Source organism: Notothenia rossii (genome assembly GCF_949606895.1).
Source record: "Notothenia rossii genome assembly, chromosome: 1".
NCBI classification, from domain to species: domain Eukaryota; kingdom Metazoa; phylum Chordata; class Actinopteri; order Perciformes; family Nototheniidae; genus Notothenia; species Notothenia rossii.
The window spans coordinates 10,966,873-10,988,051 of NC_136912.1; the positions used below are offsets into that span (position 1 = coordinate 10,966,873).

Below are 21,179 nucleotides of genomic sequence, written 5' to 3' on the forward strand. Positions count from 1 at the left end.
AACCACCGTGGGCGAGCTGACCAATCAGAGCACAGTGGGCTCATAGGGAGGTGGGGGGGGGGCAGGAGCTCCAACAAGCCGTTTAGGACAGAGAGTGAATACACAAGCTAGAGATGCTGTATGAGAAACCAATGTGATTTGGGAAAATTGCCCAATATACATCTATTCTAGTAGACCTCAACAATGGAAGTATGATCAGTAGAAATGGCCATGACATGGGACCTTTAAACTTGCATTCTCAGTATTAACCAGTAGGGGTTCACTGGTCACAAAAAAAGAGTCGGATTGTATAGAAGTCTATGAGAAAGTTACCTGATTTATCACTGGATTTATTACCTCACTTAGCATTGGTTTCCGAAGTTTTATACCTCTTCAGTTTCAATACAGCTCGCTATTCACTTTGTAAATGATGGTTATATTTAGAATAAAATATATAAAAAGCATGGTGTGCCAGATGGCGTGGTTACCTTAGGATTAACAGGTCCCTACAGCGGCGTTGTTTGGTCTTGGTGCTCTCTGTATTTTCGTCTAAGAAAAGTATTTCAATGAACCAAAAAATAAATGACCATGATTATGCAGATCGCTTCAAATTCCTTCCACAGTGTGTGAATGATGTTTATCTACGAATTTCAGATAACTGTCTTTAATTTAACAAAGACAAAAATCATCTTTGGTTCAGAAGCTTTTTGACAGAAAACTGCAAATCATCTTAGAAATATGTCATTCTGGAGAGCAGAAACTGAAGCTAGAAATATATGAGTGTAATCATAGACAGCAAACTAACTTTCAAGAGCCAGACTAATCATCACAGCCTTGTACCATTTCAAAAACATCAAACTTATGGGCTTTCTATCAAAACCTGACTCTGAGATATGAATTCATGCATCAATAAAAAAGTAGAGTGCTGTTATGGATTATTCACCGTCACCCATTTGAAATCAGCGGTGCAGCGACTACAGCTGATTTCTTTCCAAAATAACATGAATGAACACTTTACAAGATTATAAGATCTGTGCATTAGTTCCCCATTAAAACTTGAATTTATTTCTGCTACTTGTAAACAAAGCTCACGCGGCTTTGCACCTCAGTACAAAAAAAACATGCTTATTAGAAACAAACCAACAAGACCATCTACTGTAGCTAGCTAACTCTGACACAGGAGAGGCTGCTATCTGTATTCAGTCCCCAAGTAGATGGAACACCATGCTTGTATTTGTCGACGAGAGTCTGTCTGTGTTTCTTTTAAGAACTTGTGTGTGTGACTGTGTCTTGAATATATTGTCCCTTGTATATAATAGATTTTCTAGCACGTTGTTTTGCATGATATTATGAACTGAATCTGCTTTAAAAATCATGTTGAATTGATTTAGATCTTGAACTCGTTTACATTGCTTTTTCAGTTAATGAAACATTGTAGTCACTTAAAAAAAGCTTGAGGCTTCAGAGCCATAGTCCACAAACCAATGGCTACCAATGACATTAAATATCATATTACGATCATATGACATAACGGAGGCAAGTGAAATGAGACACTGCAATAAGCTGTAGAACAGGGACCCAGACATTAAACATAACGTATGACATTACATTTTATCATTACATCCATAATTGAGAGACTTCATGTATTATACAGAAACATTACAAGCCAAACAAATTCAACGACACTAACCAAAAACCCTAAAATCTAAGCTACTCTCATCCTAACTATTTAATGGTCTAAAATATGTATTCAATCAGTCTGAGTATTGGTTTTAAATAGGTAAGATATAATCAAATCACTATAGTGGAAAACTATGGCAAAACATGCATCGTGTTATTTCCTGACCGTACATAACTGTTAACTATATTTGCCAAAGGCAGCATACTGTGCACTCCATACATGCACAGTATATGTAGTGTGGAATTGAGACATACTTCCTCTCTGTAGCAGATTTACTAGCTCCCTTTTTCATCTGCAGACTCTGCAGCTTGACACAAACACAACAATGTAGTGGCACAGTGACTGGATGTTATTGAGGATGTTGCCTCCATGGAAACGCTGCAGACAGATCAAATAAAAACATCCTTTGAACATCTTGTTCCTCCACTCAAGTCTAGCTCAAAATGGGAAACAGCTTGCATACTGAGCTGGGGACAGGGGACTGCTTGCCACAAGGGGACAGTGTTGCATCAGTATGCAGTCCACATATTGCACATATACAGACACACACACACACACACACACACACACACACACACACACACACACACACACACACACACACACACACACACACACACACACACACACACAGATACACACACACACACACACACACACACACACACACACACACACACACACACACACACACGCACACACACACAGGTCAATCTATAGCATCGTGCTTTCATGAAGCCGTTTGCGTTCAATCAATACAAAGGAAAAGGGGGCGAAACGTGCAAAGAGGAAACAAAAAGACTGCAGGAAAGACAAAAAGGGGGAAATTAGAGGACGACAAAACAAGGAGGAAAGGATGCATGTCTAGGAAAGGAGATATCAAGAGAAAGGAGGATAAATGTACAGCTGTTTCTTGTCTGCTCATTTCATATTTTATATTATCTGCTTGTTCATTAAGGAGATATTGTTCAGGAAAAATGTGTTGAAGAAGCTCAGAGAATAGATGAGAGCATGAGTGAGAGGGAGAGATGGAGGAGTGAGTCTGTGAGAGGGAGGGAGGGAGGGAGGGAGGGAGGGAGAGGAGAGCGTTAGTGGATAAATGAGAGAGCAGCGCTGGCTCAGCCACAGCTTCTTACTGCCAGGCGGAGGAAGGAGTCCAGGAAACACACACAGAGATCAGTCGGACCTAAGCAGCTGTTTCCAGGAGCTTCTCCTGCAGCCTCAGAAGAGCGTTGGATTTTCCCTCTTGATTCATCTTCCCATGGAGGCATCTGGAGAGGCTTGTGCTCCAGGACTTATCCTCTAACCTGTGGCAGTGTGGGAGACTTTAGCAGCGGGACGAGCCTGGCTGGGTTTTCTTCTTGGGCTTATTGCTCGTGTTACCTGTCGCCTCATGTTGTGCTGCTGCTGTTTTTAAGCATGAATCCTGTCAACAGTTTGGACTGTGTGTGAGAGCCGGCCAGAGTTTCTGTTTGTTTGTGTGTGAATGTGTGTGTGTGAGGATGAGTGTTCCCATGTTGAAGATTGGCGCTGTGCTCAGCACCATGGCGATGGTAACTAACTGGATGTCCCAGACCCTGCCGTCGCTGGTGGGACTCAATGGAACCATCATTTCCCCTGAGGGCACACATGAGCGGATCGTCAGTGTATGTATTCTGTTAAAACACACTTTGTACACACACACACACACACACACACACACACACACACACACACACACACACACACACACACACACACACACACACACACACACACACACACACACACACTGTATGAAGAAACATAATTGCTTTTTTTGGTCACCAGAAGTCCACCTTTCTCTAACATTCTGTTCAATACGTGGGAGTCGGACGAGTTAAAAGATGTGTTTATTGAAAAGCTGCTGAAGTTTATCTTGTGTTCATTCAGTGTTCAAGCACATACTCCAATCAGCTGAACACATCAGCACCCACTCAGTGCATAGTATTGCATTAACTCTCTAATAGGACATTCTCTCAATTTGATTAGAGCGATTGCTTCTTTTAATTGCAGCAAAACACCCAGACAATTTTCCAAATGACAGGGATAATGAGTCAGGTGAAGGGATCAACACATGCAGTCATATTTAGCCCTCATGCAGCAGATATTTGATCTGTTCACTGGTGCAGAACATAGAACAAAGGAGCAAAATAAACAAGAAAAGAAGAACAGATTTAGAGCTGCATGTGGGGGAAGAAAGAAGGGCAGTGTGTTGCCTTTAGAAAAATAAAGGGCACTTAATAAATAATATTTTCAGTTTACATAACTCTTAAAGTACATGTGTACAGTACACACACACACACACACACACAGACACACACACACACACACACACACACACACACACACACACACACACACACACACACACACACACACACACACACATACACACACACACACACACACACACACACACACACACACACACACACACACACACACACACACACACACAAAGAAGGGTAATAGGATTGCTCTCTCTCTGACTTACTGGGGTGATATTTCTCCTGGGGAAGGCTGACTCACCCATGGGACAGCAAGCAATTTGTTGCCCTAGCAACAACCTGGCAACCCATGTATATGCTGGACCGCTGCACATACAGGTCTTTTAACTCGGTCTATAAACTGTGTGTGTGTGTGTTTATGTGCAATCCTGGGCTTTGCATGATTTAGCTTTCTGGCTGGAGAGGCGCCTCACAGCTGCTGTGTGGTGGTAGTTTGCAAGTTCAGCAAAGTGCACGCAGTCTCATGCAACTATACACCCACACACACACACACACACACACACACACACACACACACACACACACACACACACACACACACACACACACACACACACACACACACACACACACACACACACACACACACACACACACACAAGAAGTGGCTGAGAACAGATGGAGATGTTCAGTGCTGCTACTTCATGCCATGTCAGCAGATGACAAACAGAAATATCTTAGATTTTCAGCTTTTGTGTGGCTGTAAATCACTTTGATGATGTTTTCCGTCCTGTCAAAAAGAAATCAAACACTTCTTCATTGACATCCATCAAAATGTGATTATTATTATGGACTATTATTATTATTATTATTATTATTATTATTATTATATAAAAGTGAAATTGGTACAGTTTGTTTTCATCCAGTCAAACTGTTGGTTCAGGTTGGTTTGGTCAAGTGTATCCATTCATTTGAGTTATTTCAATAGTTCATCCATTTATATTGGCTAACTGGGGACTATAATGGTAATAATACATTACCATTGCCAATTTAACCATTTGTTTATAATTTTTTAGCAACCTATTTGAACCATTCACAGATTATCTTTAGCTATTTTCACCATTTATCTGTTACATTTACCTACTGTAACATTTATCTATTATTTTTTCCTATTAAAACCCTATCACCTTCAGAAAAAAAGCCATAGAGTTCAAATAAAGGTTGAAGACAACGTGTAGATGTTTAGATTTGTTGTGTGTGAATAACACTACAGTATCTCCACCTCCTCTCTCTTTATCTTTTTAATTATCCCAGGAATTAAGCTCTGTTAGCTCTCAACACTCTCTCTCTCTCTCTATTTACACTGATCACAATCAGCTTAGCTGCCTGAGTAGATTTTTATCATTTTTCCCTCGCGTGAAATGAACCCTTATGTCGTCCTCTGTTTAATGACATCCAGCAGTAGGCACAAACGGTGCTTATATTCTCATCCCATCCACGTCCTCCTTTAAAACACCCTTACCCTGTCCGCTTTATTGTAAATAGGACTTCAAGGTTACCACAGCAAACCCAGCTGATTGATTTATCAGATGTTTCCCTCCAGGCCTCCCCCCCCCCCCCCACACTTCTGGTGTTTCCATGCACCCAGCCTCCTCTGTCATTATTATTCTTTTTCATGGTTTGTAGGGCAGCCTCTCAGCCTGAACACTGTGACAGGCGGGTGTGTGTCATGCCTTTACATTGTTCCTAAATATTAGCACTTCTACTGTAAGTAGGTCAGACTGCAGACCCAGTTAAAGCTCGCCTAAATGAGCTCATCATTCGTTTGTTGTGAAATGAGTCCAACGTTTTTAGACCGCAGGGGAATTTTTGCTGTCACCTCAGCATACTGTAACTAATGATGTCCCAAAATAACTCTCATTTATTCTATAAAGCATGCCTCATTATATAACCACTGAGATGGTGTTTTTGAACTGTTGATAAAGAGTGCAGCTTTGAGCATCACATGAAGAAAATCTACGTTGTTCTCATTAAAGAAACCTAATGGGGAAATGGGAGCACTAATGAATACCTTATGCTGCAATTAAAATACTGTTTTTAATGCATTACAATATTTCATTCAACCTATCTAATATTAAATGGATTGCATTCATGTTTTGTTTTTTTAGCAAATCACTTAAGTGGTGCACTTTCAAAATGTGATTATACAATCTGCACTAGTGCATTTGGCTTATTGGCAGCAAATTAAAAGCTTTAAAAACAGAAGTTAGCTAAGATGATACAGAACTTCCAGCTATCTTAAACACCCAGATGATACAGAGGAACTTTGACAAAAAAATCTGAATTTAAATAAACAATGTTGTAATTACTTTGGTTATTTGGCTTTTCAGCTGCTAAATGCTCCACTGTGTCCAACAGCTAGTCTCTTAATGAGGCTGTGGCTCAGTGGTTGGTGCAATGAACTTGGAATCAGTGTGAGTCCCACTGCAGTCAGCATGTCGTTGTGTCCTTGAGACACTTCACCCCAAATTGCTCCTGTGGGGATTGCCCACAGTATTGAGTATGTAAGTCGCTTTGGATAAAAGCCTCTAACAAGTGACATGTCATGTTCCCTGTCCTTATAGAGCCTCCTGAGGCACAAAACAAAGCTAAGTTAGCAGAGTCAGGGATACATTTCTGATGATTTTGTCACTACTTTCACACACAAGTAGTCACGTGATCTTACCTATATTGAAAATAATAATTAAACCAGCTTTAACTGGGTTTTTTGGGGTTCATAAATCCATAATAAAGTGTCAATGTTTTTAGATGAATACCTGAACCCCAAGAATACAACTAAATCTCAAGTTTTATAAAGTGCACCACTTCAAATGACCAACCACATACATTCAGATAGATGGTAAATAAAAAAAATTCAAAAATATAACATAATAATGTAACAAATCAATGAGGTATTTAGTTGCTGGCCTTTTATCTTCATCATTGTCTTTCATATCTGGTAAGAAAACATATAAGTATTTTCCAGGGACAAAATGACATTTAGCTTTAGTTGTGTGGTTAAAGAGAAAGCAAGCAAACAGTGTGTTAAAGAAATGTGTTTCTACTATGAGAATGAACATGTACCAGCTAGAGTAGAATTTGTCTGGACTGCGAGTCGGGTAGAAATCTTTTTTTTAAATTCAGATTTGTGGGAGCTCAGGGGAGCCGGTGAGTTTCTGCCAAAGAGAACAGCAGCTCGGTCTGTGGAATCAGAGCGTGGACACTCTCCAGTTCTGCTGCTAGCTCTTCTGGACACGAGCATGTGGGAGATGTCACGGCTGATTTTAGCTGCAAACAAGAGATATCTCATTTGGACACAGCTGTGTAGAATAAAGTGCACATTCCTTTTTAACAATAATGGACAGACGCTCCTGAAATCAGGCTGTGACTTACCTTCAAGATAGAATAGGACAGGGACGTTTTAAAACATATATATTTGTCCACTTTCTAACAACAACCCGACGTGAGTAACATGCTGAGCAAATGGGTGTTGGAAAAGGCACAAAGGAAACTGCTTCGGCTGTATGACTCATACTGTCTTTTTGAAAAACACTTTTACACAAAAACAAATTCACACAAAATAACAAAAACATACGCAAACTCAAACAAACATGAAAACATTTCAAGTCTGTGAAATATAGTTTAAGCAATGCTTTTTATTTTTGCTTTAAAGAAGCACTGCATGACTCACTGCTCTATTTTCTTTAGATTTTTGTCTTTTCATTTTCCCTTTTCTATGAATCTAATTGATTAAATGGATCGTACTGTAACCCTATACACTGTCTGAATGAACACACATGTATATGAGTGCAGTCTGTAGGGAAGAAAACCCTAAGGGATGTGATTAAAATAAAAACATTCCCTAAAATCCATAGCAATGTTGATGGAGCTTGATCTGTATGCACACTGTAGAAGCACATTAGAAATGTAATTTGAATGTATTGATTTTAAATAAGCAGAAGTAGCCATTTGTCATGTTTAAGGAGCTGCTGGAGACAGGGGGTGTTCTCAATCGTGAAGATGCTGGCTTGGTAGTCGCGTACTTCCAAGTCACTTCCTTCAGAAACGAAACAAGTATGCTTCCAAGGCTTCGGAAAACGAAGAAGAATGGAACAGGCTAACAAGTGTGCCACTCTCTCTAACGGTTTCAACATAAACTGTACCGAAAATAAATACCTTACGATGTCTATCTAAATATGAACTTGCTTTACTTTCACGGAACACATTTTTGGTGATAACAAACAAATGTAACAAAGTAACATATTTACCAACACATGTTCTACGCCACTACATATTACATTTAAATGTGTGCTGTGTCGGTTAAGCCATTCTTCGCAAGGGTTTTTGAAATTGGTCCGTGCGCAAAGCATTGTGGGGATTTTAAGGACGCAAAGTCTATCCATGTGCAGCCTCGAAATTGCCCCCAAACCAAGGACGCGGCCTCGGTGGAATTCCAAGTATCCTGGAGATTGGAACAGTCCTTCGGTGGCACTCGATGACGTAGCATTCTTGAAATATTGGCTTAGAAGCCAGTTTCCTCGAGGTTGAGAAACGGCCAGGGACTTTTTTGCAACTCTCACTTTGACACAAAAATTAAACATAATCAGCATATTTAACAATTGTTACAGATATGCCCATGCACTTATTGTTTTCAAACTTTAAGACCGTTTACAATCGGACAGGAAAAGGCTGGTTACTGAAGGAATTGTACATGAAATGTTTATAAAATGTGAAAACTGAAGTCAGGTAGAATGTTAAACCCACACTGAAAAACAAAAGTTGTTTTTTAGAAATAAAATCCTGATTGCAAACAAAGCATTGAATCCAGTATTTAATTTGACTTTCTCTGAGACCTTCTCCTCTGTAGGACTCCCTCTGTTCTTCCTGCAGGGTCTCTGTTAAACAGAGCTTGTTTGTGTGCAGGGTCTGTACCCGGGCTCAGAGGAGGGCTGGCAGGTGTACAGCACGGCGTCTGATCCGGACGGCAGGTGTGTTTGCACGGTGGTCGCTCCGGCTCGAAACCTCTGCAAACGAGACCCTCGGAGTCGACAACTACGCCTGCTGACTGAACAGGTGTGTGTGTGTCTCTCCTCTTTGAGTGCTTCCCTGCATGTTTCAGTGGTCAGCATTGAGATGCAGCACAGGGGAAAGTCAGCATACTGGATTCTAATATTCACTGGCCTGTCTCTTTGTTTTGACACTTGCAGAAACACACATGAACACACACACACACACACACACACACACACACACACACACACACACACACACACACACACACACACACGCACACGCACACGCACACACACTTGAGTTTCACTGACAGATGTATACTCCCTGATACATCAGTAGCTGTATCCTCTAAAGACTCCCAGTCATTCAACACGCCAAAAGAGTTTAAGCCCAAAGGGAATACTGACAGATGGGGTGGGAAAGAAACAATTAGTTCTACATTGCAGGCTGCAGCTCTGTATTTGTTTGCATGAATGTTAATGGTTTCATCTAGAGCATGTTTATGTGAGGAAATGCATTTCGCTGCGTTAGCACATTCCTCTAAATGTATATGTGCTTCCTGAGAGAGAAATCAAAATGATTTGTGACAGAATTGATGAATTATTGAACACCGTCAGGCCAGCAAACATTTTCTAAAACATGCACTTACTTTGCACATCAGGATATATATGGATCCTGTTTTCCTGCCAAAGTTTTCCAAGGCACACAAACAATAACTTAAAGAGGATCATTTTCATTCACGGCCGGTGCTGCATTCAGGGCTCTTTTCAGTATGGAAAGAGATCAACACTATCAGAAATAACTTCTCCTCGCTCCGTTCCTGTTGGGAGGCTTCTGTATTTATGAATCTATATTAGCTCAGTGTGTCTCTGGAAGTGACACCTAGATCCTGCTGAGGGTGTTAATGTGTGTGTATGAATGCATGTGTGTGTTTACGTGTCTCCAGCCGGCCTCCCTAGCATGTTTAACAGTGGGACATGTGTGGGTGGGTTTTTTCCCTTAGTGTTTGTTTATTTGTTGTTTGTTTTCATATCACTTCAGGATATCTGGGTCATCTTGATAATGGATTTTTGTTCACGCTTCTTTTTTCCATCCAGTACCAAAAGAGATTTGAAGTATCTGTTAGCTTTTCAGGGTGCTGTGTGTTTTCTTCTTGTATGTTCCTGCCTGTGTACATGACATAAGCTGCTGCTCATAACCAATTGCCCCTTGCAGGATTAATAAAGTTGTTGATTGATTGATTGATTGATTAATGAGAAGAGGCATGTTAGTAGGCTTGTCACGATAATTCATTTGGTTGGACGATACATTTTCCCGGTAATTTTTGCGATAACCAATAATATTGTGGGCACCGTTGTAAGACCATTTTAGACCACTAACATAAAGATAATATATAATAATAATTCAAGTACATCCTTTCAAACATAACTTTTTCGTTGAACATCCAACATTGCAAATGAAATGTGAAATAATATTCAAATATATAAATTATATAATAAATAAAACAAATTAAATTATCTTTTTTTTTTAATTAAATCACACACAACCAAAACAATCATTAAATAGACTCAGGCTGGAAAACAGAGCTCTCTCTCTCATATATAAATATAAATAAGCAAAAGAAACCTCCTTAAAATAGCAGTCAAGTGTACAGTCCACTGTCCATACAAAGACCCAGATGCCTCGACAGGCCATATCCAAATCTGTATTTCAAAGATTTCGAGCAAGGAACACCAACATGTTTGCATTGTCGGGCAAATGCATCTTTGATTGTAAACTGTAGGGAAGGTGGGGACTCTCCATCTCCAGCTGCCGTGTTTGCTCCCAGCTGGGAAAACGGAATGGGGTGGTTGTGTTTCAGATGCAGTTTAAGGTTGGTCGTATTGCTAGCTTTTGTTGCTACCTTTTTAAAACAAATGCGACACACCTCCCGGCTCATTCCAGTCTGTAGGTTCGCCTCGTTGATTTGGCTTTAATCCAAAAATATTCCCACACCGGAGATGTGGTATTGCAACCAATTCCATTTAACTTCAAATTCCCCTCGAGTAAGTCACACGTTGTCTCCTTCTTTTCTCTATATTATTAATTTGGCTGCTACACTGTTGCACGCGGAGTTTCCTGACCTGGCTGTGTGGCTGTGAGCCCCGCCCCTCACAGCGCACCGGGCTGAAATTCTGGTCACACCCTTATGTAAACAAACAAGCATGTAAACGGCAATTTATCGAACTCAGAAAAGTTATCGAGTCCATTTTTATTTATCATACGATAAGTCAATTGATTGATTATCGCGTCAGGCCTACGTGGGAGTGTGTTTGTTGTCTCTGGAGCAGGACAGAGTCTAGGTGAAAACCTCATGTTTTAAATGAATCCAGGTTCTTCAGAGAGAAACAGGCTCTGTGTGACTTTGCATCATGTTTTGGAGTGAAGGTGGTCAGCATATTAAGAGGTCAGCTTGGTTTGATTTGTTCATTCTTTAGTCATCTGCTGCCTTCACGTTGAAATTGAGATGGAAGGAATTTTGCCTGTGGTGCTCTCAGTTCCACAATATTTCATCAAAATTCAGAAGCAGCGTGTCTCTAGTCTAGAATCAGATTACCATGAAATGTTGAACAGACATGTGTGCCTTTCTGCTTTCCTCTTAAGGTTGACATTTGAAGTTCAAAGTGAATTATCTAGACAGACTATGGCTGCGCCGCATAAAGTATTTACGTTTACTGGTGGTAAAATGTTAAAACCTCAATTATCTTTTCAAGTATATTTAGCGTCAAGTTAACATTTTGATATGTACAACACTTTTTTTATGACTAAAAATCTTGCTAAACTGATAACTTTCCCATCCTCCTCAGCTGTCCTTTTTTGTTTAGTCCCTGATAGTAAATGTTTGCATGTTAGCAGGCTAAACTAAGATGGTCAACACCAGCTAAACATCATCATGTTAGCATTCAGCTCTAAGCACTGCTGTTATTAAAAACAGCGTCACATGTGCTAGATAGTCGAAGACTCTTAATCTTGTTGATTAATTAATTACGGAAATACTGTCACCCTGTAGTAAACAAGTCACATAGCAATTATCTCACTCAAAATATGTCTTACAGCTTTTCTGAGATGCACTCACAGAAGCTCCCTCTGGATGGAACTTAGGGATTTTAGCCTTTGCAGACCATTTACACGCACAAAAACCTATAAAACACAGTATAGGAAAGTGGAACAACTCTTTAAATATTCCATCTCACAGCCATATTTAACAACAGGTGTTTGGGAACAACAAGCAGGTGGCAGGAATCAAGCAACTGCCAAAAGCAATCATAAGCCTTTTTGGCAATATGCAGTGTACTAACAATCATCAATCATCTTAACCCTGTGTGTGTTTTAGGTTCAGAATGTGAGTCAGTCCATGGAGGTGGTAGACCTGCGGACATCCAGAGACCTGCAGTATGTCCGAGACTCTGAGCCGCTGCTGAGAGGAGTGGACGGACGTTTACACACATATGTCTCCAACCCACGCACTCTGACGACTAAGGGCCTGCAGGTAGACACACACACACACACACACACACACACACACACACACACACACACACACACACACACACACACACACACACACACACACACACACACACACACACACACACACACACACACACACACACACACACACATAGAGACACCCAGACTGTAAGACGGTCGCTGTGGGGAACACATAACCTTTGGTGTGAAAACATTGATTTCACGCATGCCAAGCTGAAGTTGTTTGCCCGGACTCAGACACGCGAGCGTCTTCCATGAAGGGCACAAAATGTATCTTGAAGCCGTCAATTCACTGGCTTCCTGTGCGCTGAGTAAAAGTGTCACACAGCTCTGTGTAGAAAGGTGCCAGCGAAACTGCAGCGTCACTGCACACATTAAGACACCGAGCTGTCCAAAAATGAAAGAAAAGAGAATCTGCCTGGAATGAATCTCACATTTAAATATTGATGACATTTACATAATTTTTATACAACCAAAAGCAGAGAGAATTCATGTTCAACATTCAGCTCGATGTCGTTTTTAAATTTTCAGGAGAGAAGTTAAGATTACCTGGCTGGATACGTTTTGCCTTTAAACAAGGGATGTTTTGTGTACCTCCTAAATTAAGAGTTCTTATCTCGTCAGTGTGTTTTCTCCCATGATGCCGCTGGCAGGCATCTGTGCCAACAACAAACCAGCAGGCAAGTGCAAGATTATCTCAAGAGTTATAGAGAATGAAAAGGCTGGTGGATCTAAGCAGCAAGTGATACAAACAGTTAAATCAGCTGTAACATTGCTGCTTCAATCTTCGCAGTTTGGCAGTAAACTACTCCTAATGACACTGAACTAAAAGGTGGTAAAACCAAGTAAACTGTCTACTTCTGCGGGTAAGTTTGGCACTAAGGATTGATTTGGCATCTTGTCGCATTTGAATATACAAAGTGGGCTACATTTCAGTCGTAGTAAGGACATTCTATACATAGAAGCAGGGGCGGTTCTAGGGGGGGGCAACAGGGGCCAGTGCCCCCGTAACACTGACCAGGGACCCCCTCCAAAGAAAAGATTACAATATTAAGATTTATTGGAACTATATCAAATCAGAAACCCGGATGTACAGTGGAGATTAAACTGTTCATTACCTTATATAAAAGCAAATACTGTTTATGTGTTTTAATTAAATTGTCACTTAAAGTTACTGAAACAAATACTCTAAATCAGGGGTTCCCAACCTTTATTGTGCCAAGGACCAGCAGATACATTAAAAAAAAATCGCGGACCGTTTTTCAATTTTAACTGATTTTAATATTTACTCACCATTAGCAGGTAGCAACAGAGGGTAATTGTATGTAACAGCCTGAACAAATACTAGAACAATATGCATCCAAAACATATTAACAACGTTTAAAAAAGAACCTGTAATTTTTTGTTTTTTCGAAAAAACGGAAAACCAAAAAACCAACGTTATTCAGTTTTTAAATCAAAACGGGAAAACAGATAAATCATCGTTTTGGTTTTGTTTGTATGATTTACGGATAATCCAGTGAATGCTGGGAAAACGAGGAGAAGGCGCATTATGAAGGATGTCCAGTCGCCGTGTGTGTGTGTGTTTGTGTGTGTGTGTGTGTGTGTGTGTGTGTGTGTGTGTGTGTGTGTGTGTGTGTGTGTGTGTGTGTGTGTGTGTGTGTGTGTGTGTGTGTGTGTGTGTGTGTGTGTGTGTGTGTGTGTGTGTGTGTGTGTGTGTGTGTGTGTGTGTGTGTGTGTGTGTGTGTGTGTGTCACTGGCATTTGTTTTCAGAAGATATTATGATAGTGACGTTCGTTCCGGTGCACGTCCGACAGCATTTAGCTCTACATCGAGATTAAGATTAAACTAATTTATTTTGGGAACACCCGCATATAGGCTACCTATGGAGTTAGCCAGATGTGTGTAAATTACTGTTCATGGTCATTTGAAAACAAATGCCGGTGTCGGACAGACACAAACACACCGAACACAGAGCTGAGCTGAGCAGAGCACATACACACACACATCATGCGCCTTGGTGACTGGACATCTCCTTCATAAAACTAATAAGAGGGGGAGTCATCGGGCAGTTCGATGTGTGTAGAGGTGTGTGTGGTTAACACGTAGCAGCCTGCAGTCACTCGCTGTTCTGATGAAGGTTAACCCAGTGAAAGCGGTGCGTAAAAAGGCACAGCTCTCGGTGCGCTTGTGTTGCACTTCTCAGAGGCGGAGTATACGTCCCGCTGCCTCATGAAGTGAAGGAGGTTTTCCTTCTATAAAAGAGCTGTGGGCAGCAGATACCGTGAGAGTCCCGGACATGAATTCATAGATCAAGGCAGACTGGTTTACTCTCCTGTTTTGCATTTAGCCAATCCGGTGCTTAAACAAATAGCTCTACACCCCTGGCCGACATATCCTTAAAATTAAGTCGGAGTTCAAAATATATCTCAAATAATGTATGCACTGCCATTTCCCCACATAAACATAACAGTCTGCAATTAAACGGTTGTCTCCTGTGCGCTCCTCTTCCTACTTGGCGCACCGGTAACTTTCTCGTGCGCACGAGAGCCTGAGACCTGGCTGAGCCGCCAAATCCCTCGGAACATCATAAAAGCCATTTCTAACGGTTTTCTGGTGGAAGATTAACTAGGCTACTGGATGAAATAATATGACTGGTATAAGTGCACAAATTAAACACTTTTTGAAAAAAATATTATGATAAAATATTTTTATATATTTATAATTCTGCAAATATTACGATAAACTCACAGACCGGTGTGTTACTGCCGGGCCGCGGACCGGGGGTTGGGAACCCCTGCTCTAAATGAAAAAAACGACTGAAACAAAGGACTGTAACTAAACCAATTACTGTATTTTATGTTTATTTTACACAATTACTTTATACTGTCTTTGTCTTTTTAACCCGCTTTTATTGTGCCCCTCTCATGAAATAACTGGCCCCAGCCTGGACCCCCCAGTAAAATGGGACTAGAACCTCCACTGCATAGAAATTAGGGCTGTCCCGAATACCATTTTTCGGGCTCCAGATATTCGGTAGTAATCAGCATCAAATATTCGAATATTCGGGGCAGAGAGATTTTTTTTTTTTTTTCAAAAACATTTCATAACACGCTTCGAGACACCTGACAACACGCTGTTAAGCAAAAGCGCAGAAAGAGCATACTATTACGATTTATAAGTATTTATTGTCTCAGTATTCGCATACATTAAAACTAAATGTGTCCCCTGCATTTAACCCAGCCGCAGTGCAGCGCCCGGGGACCAAATCTGGTTCCAAATTCCGTCTATAACATTTTACAACCTGAAGATACAAAACACATATTTCTGTTATAACAACAATACTTTTAATAACATAGCCGTAACAGTAGGCCTAACAGTATAACACTTGTTACCGATACAGTAAACAGTGTTTAAATAAAGGAAGAACGAAAAATAAATGAACGAACTGTATGTCAATAATTGCCTTAGCCCCAGATGTTCCCACATTGCTCCTATTATTTTCACTATTCGGATTAAAATTGAAAAACTAAACTAAAAAAACAATTCGGTTGCTTGCTTGCAAATATTTTCCAAGCAAAGTAAGTGCACGATTTTATCATGTGTAACGTTACTGTTTAAACGGCGGATAAAGCAGCTTCATCATGGCAACTTGACAACAGCTAAGCTAAGCTAGGCTACTACTTACAGCATCCAGGTGACTTTTCAGAGTTGTTGTGCCACCGTGGTAGGCCAGTTTCTATTTGGCACACTGCCTTCTTCTTACCGTCGTCCAATTTAAAATGGTCCCACACAGCTGAAGTCTTTGGCATTTTGTGTTCAGGTGTGTGAAGCGAGGTGAAGCGTGCCGTTTGCGTTCGTGACTGTGAGTGAACGCGATGTCAGGAGCACAGGCTGAGATTGAATATTTTTCCGCATTTTAACAGTGCAATTCAAAAGTATAAATATAGTATAAGAATATGGCAATTCGCCTTTATTGATAGCATACATTTAGGGAAAAAAAAAAAAAAACGAATATCCGAATAATGAAATTGAAACCCGAATAGTTGGCCAACGAACTAATATTCGAATAATCGAATATTCAGGTACAGCCCTAATAGAAGTAGTCATTTTTAACCAAATTCAGACTGAATTCAACCTAGATATGTCTTTTGATGTGCAAATTACCAAAGAAAGGGATCTAAAGCTCTTTGATTAGTCTAAACTACAATTCACTTTATCATGGAGGGTCATGCATTAGATTGCTTATTGGCCAGGAGCACTGACGTCCTGCAAGCTCAGTTTTTTGCATAGAAACTCTTAAAATGTTTTACTGAAATCAGCTGATTATTTATTATGCATGCGCTTCCTGCCTTTCTGCAACATGTGCCTATTTCATGAAATGTCAAACTATTGTTTTTTAAATGCCAAACATCAATTATTTATAAAGTCATTAGAAGCTCATTAGTCCAACGTTGTAGAATAATATATCTAATATTTAAAAAAACATGAGGAGCTATACAAAACTGGCTCCATAGGAGGTCAGGAAACACACACACACACACACACACACACACACACACACACACACACACACACACACACACACACACACACACACACACACACACACACACACACACACACACACACTCATGCCTTTCGCCTTACTTCCACAAATGGAGAGCATTTCCGTCTTCCCATAATCCATTCTGCCTTTCATCTTTTTCCGGGCATCTTCTTAACAACATCACGGGGCTCTGGGGTCTGTTTTTAAATCTTTCATGCAGTTACAGTATCTTATGTGTGTGTTCATGTTTTATGTGTGTGTGTGTGTGTGTGTGTGTGTGTGTGTGTGTGTGTGTGTGTGTGTGTGTGTGTGTGTGTGTGTGTGTGTGTGTGTGTGTGTGTGTGTGTGTGTGTGTGTGTGTGTGTGTGTGTGTGTGTGTGTGTGTGTGTGTGTGTGTGTGTGTGTGTGTGTGTGTGTGTGTGTGTGTGTGTGTGTGTTGCTCCTTGGGGCTTCTCCCAATCATAAGCTTTTGCCTTTGCACTGAGAGGAAGAACTGGTGAATATTTATGCAATGTGCAGCTAGCTACAGTAAGTTTATCAATAACTTAAGAGTATTTTTATCCCTCGGGAGGAACGGAACGAGGGAGACGGAGAAGCGGAGGTCAAACAGAGAGGTTAGGACGGACTGGTAGATGGAGAGTGTAAGGAAAATGGAGGAGAAAAGGGGAGGAAGTGGAGGGTAAGAGATAGCTTATTCCACATTACCATGTCTCCCCTGTGCGAGGGAGGGATGAGAGGAAGTAAAGTAAGAGGCGAGGTAAAGGTTACGCAGAGAGAGAGCGGAGATAAAAGAGTGGAACAGGAGAGGAGAGATTAGAGAGATTAAGATGAAGGAGGACACATGGCAGGGGTGGCATTAGCCAGCTAAAGCGGTAACTATCTAACAGGCCATGACATTCTCTGCATTTTGTCAAGATTGATTACAATGCACATTAATGAACTCTCAATTATATACATATAATGAAGCCAATACCAGTCAGTGAGGATTAAGTGTGAGGTTAACCACAGAATCCACACTCTTCTCTTATGGCATGTAAGAATGCTGCGCGAAATGTTTTTTTAAGCCATGTCGGAAATGTATTTAGGTCCTGATTTGAAGATAGCGGAATAAAGTGTTTGACTGACTGCCAGGCTTGTTTCCTGGTTGTGTTGTTGTGTTTGTGTGCGGGGGTGTGACCTGTTTTTCTTCACTTCTGACACTTCTTTTAATCCTTCTCTTCCTCATGTCAAATCCAACATCTCCGCATACACAGCAGACTGGGTTTTTTGGGGGTGGATTTGTAAATGAAAAGTGTTGAGACAGAGATAATAAAAAGCAGTTTGCTGTCATTCATACTCCGCATACGCCTAATATTGATCTTCCTTCAGGCTGATTGCAGTTCTCCTCTCTCCATCCACTCTCGCCCTAATTTAGCAGGAGACATTAAAAAGACTACATTGTCAGTCATCGAAAAAAAAAGAAGCTGTTTAAATGAGATGCAGAAAAATAGTCTTCTCTCCACTTTCTCTTTCCACTTATTGCTGCTTATTCTCGCAGAGTAGCCCACATGTACTTCTCCTGCAGCCACATCTTCCACCTCCTCCTGTGGGAATGCCAGGCTTCCCCATGCCAGATGGCATATGTCACCCCTCCAGTATTTTCTTGAGGCTCTTTCCATTTAGTTGACATGCCTCCTCGCTTCCCGCTCTCACATCTCTTCCTCACGCTAGCTCCTTCCAGCGGATATTGGAGAGAGAAATGTGAGGAAGAGGCACGAGGACAACGGCAATTATTCAACAAAGACAGCATCGTATTTCTTTCAGATGTATTGGATTGGATTTCTTTGAACAAAAACATCAAAACAACAACATTTTCATCAAATGAGCTGCATACAGAAATAATAACATTTATTAAGGGAAGGAAAGTTAAAAGAGCAAGAGAGATGGAAACACACCTATTTGGCGATTCTGCTTGGTACCCCGAACCTTATCAATCAATTCAACTTTGTTTGCTACACATTGCTTCTCAAACAAAACAACTATTATCCAAGGTAAAAACAATGATAACCCTCCTACCCAGCTCCTGAGCAGAGCAACACATAACCTTTTGAACAACAAAAATACTTAATACCAACAGAAATCAATTAAGAAAACAAGCAAGAATAAATGCAATTCAATTAAAAGCCAAATGAAAGCGTATGTAGTTAAAAGTATTAACATTTCTGGCGCCCCGTATGGACTCGGAGTACCACGTATTTTCAAGATTAAAGCACAACATCAAGTCTAAAGGCAATTTAAAACGTGTGGATCGGAAAAGCTCCTGTCTTTTTGTTTGAATAACAAGCTTTGCTGGGAGAAAGGCGAGACTATAAATGTTAAGAATTAAAAAAGTTGAAAGGTACTAAACGGGTTTGTACATTCAAATCATTAGACGGGTCTTTTCAGTTTTACAAATGTTAAACAAATTAAAGACATCACATCTCCTTTGCGCCATAGTTCTTCTGTTTCATGTCTTTTTATAATAGTAAGTGTCAAATGAACATATTACAAAGCCGTGGACATGTGGCCTTTTTCACTGAAGCGCTTGAAGAAAGCTAAGACGGCATTACATGAAGATCTTTGAGAGACAAAGCCTGTCTGCTGCTTGAGTCATGATTATATTATGTTGCAATCTCAATGTGCAATGGACTATCAGCCTTAGAAATAGACTGTCTGTAAAAGATCACAGCTAAGTCTGATACGGAATTAATAACTGTCGCAGTGCAGATTGATATGTTTTTACGACTGTATTTTTTTCCTGAATTAAATGTTTTCATTCCATTTAATTTAATTTGATCCAAGACGACTTACAATAAGTGCCATAAACTCTAAAGATTCAAACTCAGAACATCAAGAAAAATGCCGACATATTCGATTTATATTATACAGTAAGGCGGACCTGAATCATCCAAAAATGCACTTTGAAAAATAGGCCGATGAAGAAAAGGGAGAAAATGTTGCAAGAGATTTTTTAGTTGAGTTGATTTGTTTATTTAACAGGGCACAAAAAATCCATTGAGCCAGATTTGAGAACTGCTATAGCTGTGGTCCCTGGGAGGGGAGATACAAAACAGCACACTACAATACAAGCATAACAGTACAAATAATTAAAAGCAAAGTTACATTTACAAGAAGCACATACAAAATATATAATTCAAAATAGTCATTGATGCGATATTGATTATTATGATTCATCCATTAATCAGATTGAACACAACTAATCATCTTTATTGTAATGAATGATGTTTAACAGAAGAGCTGCATTTGGTGCTTTCTAGTCCCGTTTCCATGTCCAATCTATATTTATATCATGCAGCAACATTAATTTTAGAGTAATGCGGATTCAACAGGAGTCCAAATGTCCCTCCGACGTCTCCTGCCAGCCGACTCAAACAGATTCACATTGAAGAAGTTTTGCTTCCTAATAAATAAGTGTTCATATATAATACACCTGTGGTTCCTGTGAATGCCTCCTCTCTCCTCGCTGATCATTTCCAGGTGACACGCTGCTGGAGTGCAGACAGTAAAAGTATAATTAGTGTTTTGATCCCCAGAGAGGTAGTGGCATTCTGAGGGTGTCCTCACTATAAACATGTTATCTGTGAAGGAGCAGTGGCTTCACCCTGAGCCACCTCACAGAAAGAGAGGCTGTTTTCTGACCAACTTTCTACTCATTTGTCAAGCTTTCTTCCCAAGAGGACACAAACATACATATTATTCAACTGTAAATACAGAAAAATAAATAAGGGTAAGATGCCCCTTCACCTTCCCCCATCCCACATCTCCTGCCGTTCAATCAGGGGAGACGGTTTTGATGTACTGTAAGAATACATATTTATTGCCAGGAATACACAAATGAATGTAATGGTGCGTTGGCGATTAGACCCCGTTGTGCAGGAAGTATCATTCGGGAGGGGAGAACCGATCCGATGAAACCCCCCGGGGTCTAGACACTGGTGGTGGTGGTGGTGGTGAATGGATAGTTGGGTTTGGTCTGAAGGGGAGGGGCTTAGCTTGACCCTGGATTCAGAGGGACAGGATGTGAAAAGGGGGGGAGGAGGGTTGCGTCCAGTCACAGCTGTCAGAGGGGGGAGAGCAGATTTTGAAGGTTTAGCGGAGC

At 40.6% G+C, this 21,179-nt stretch overlaps 1 protein-coding gene across 2 annotated transcripts in view; it reads left to right on the forward strand.

The window, feature by feature from the left end:
• The first annotated feature begins 2,791 nt into the window (after positions 1 to 2,791).
• Positions 2,792 to 21,179, forward strand: part of LOC307036186 (noelin-2-like) — a 34,327-nt gene continuing 15,939 nt past the window's right edge. Inside the window, exons 1-3 of one of the 2 annotated variants that reach the window (XM_079676261.1) lie at positions 2,792 to 3,306; positions 8,872 to 9,021; positions 12,335 to 12,490. In XM_079676261.1, coding sequence (XP_079532387.1) covers positions 3,163 to 3,306; positions 8,872 to 9,021; positions 12,335 to 12,490 — 450 coding nt within the window. In that variant the 5' untranslated portion in view covers positions 2,792 to 3,162. Of the gene's footprint in view, positions 3,307 to 8,871; positions 9,022 to 10,670; positions 11,007 to 12,334; positions 12,491 to 21,179 lie in introns of those variants that run through there. The other variant, XM_079676262.1, reaches the window with a different exon arrangement.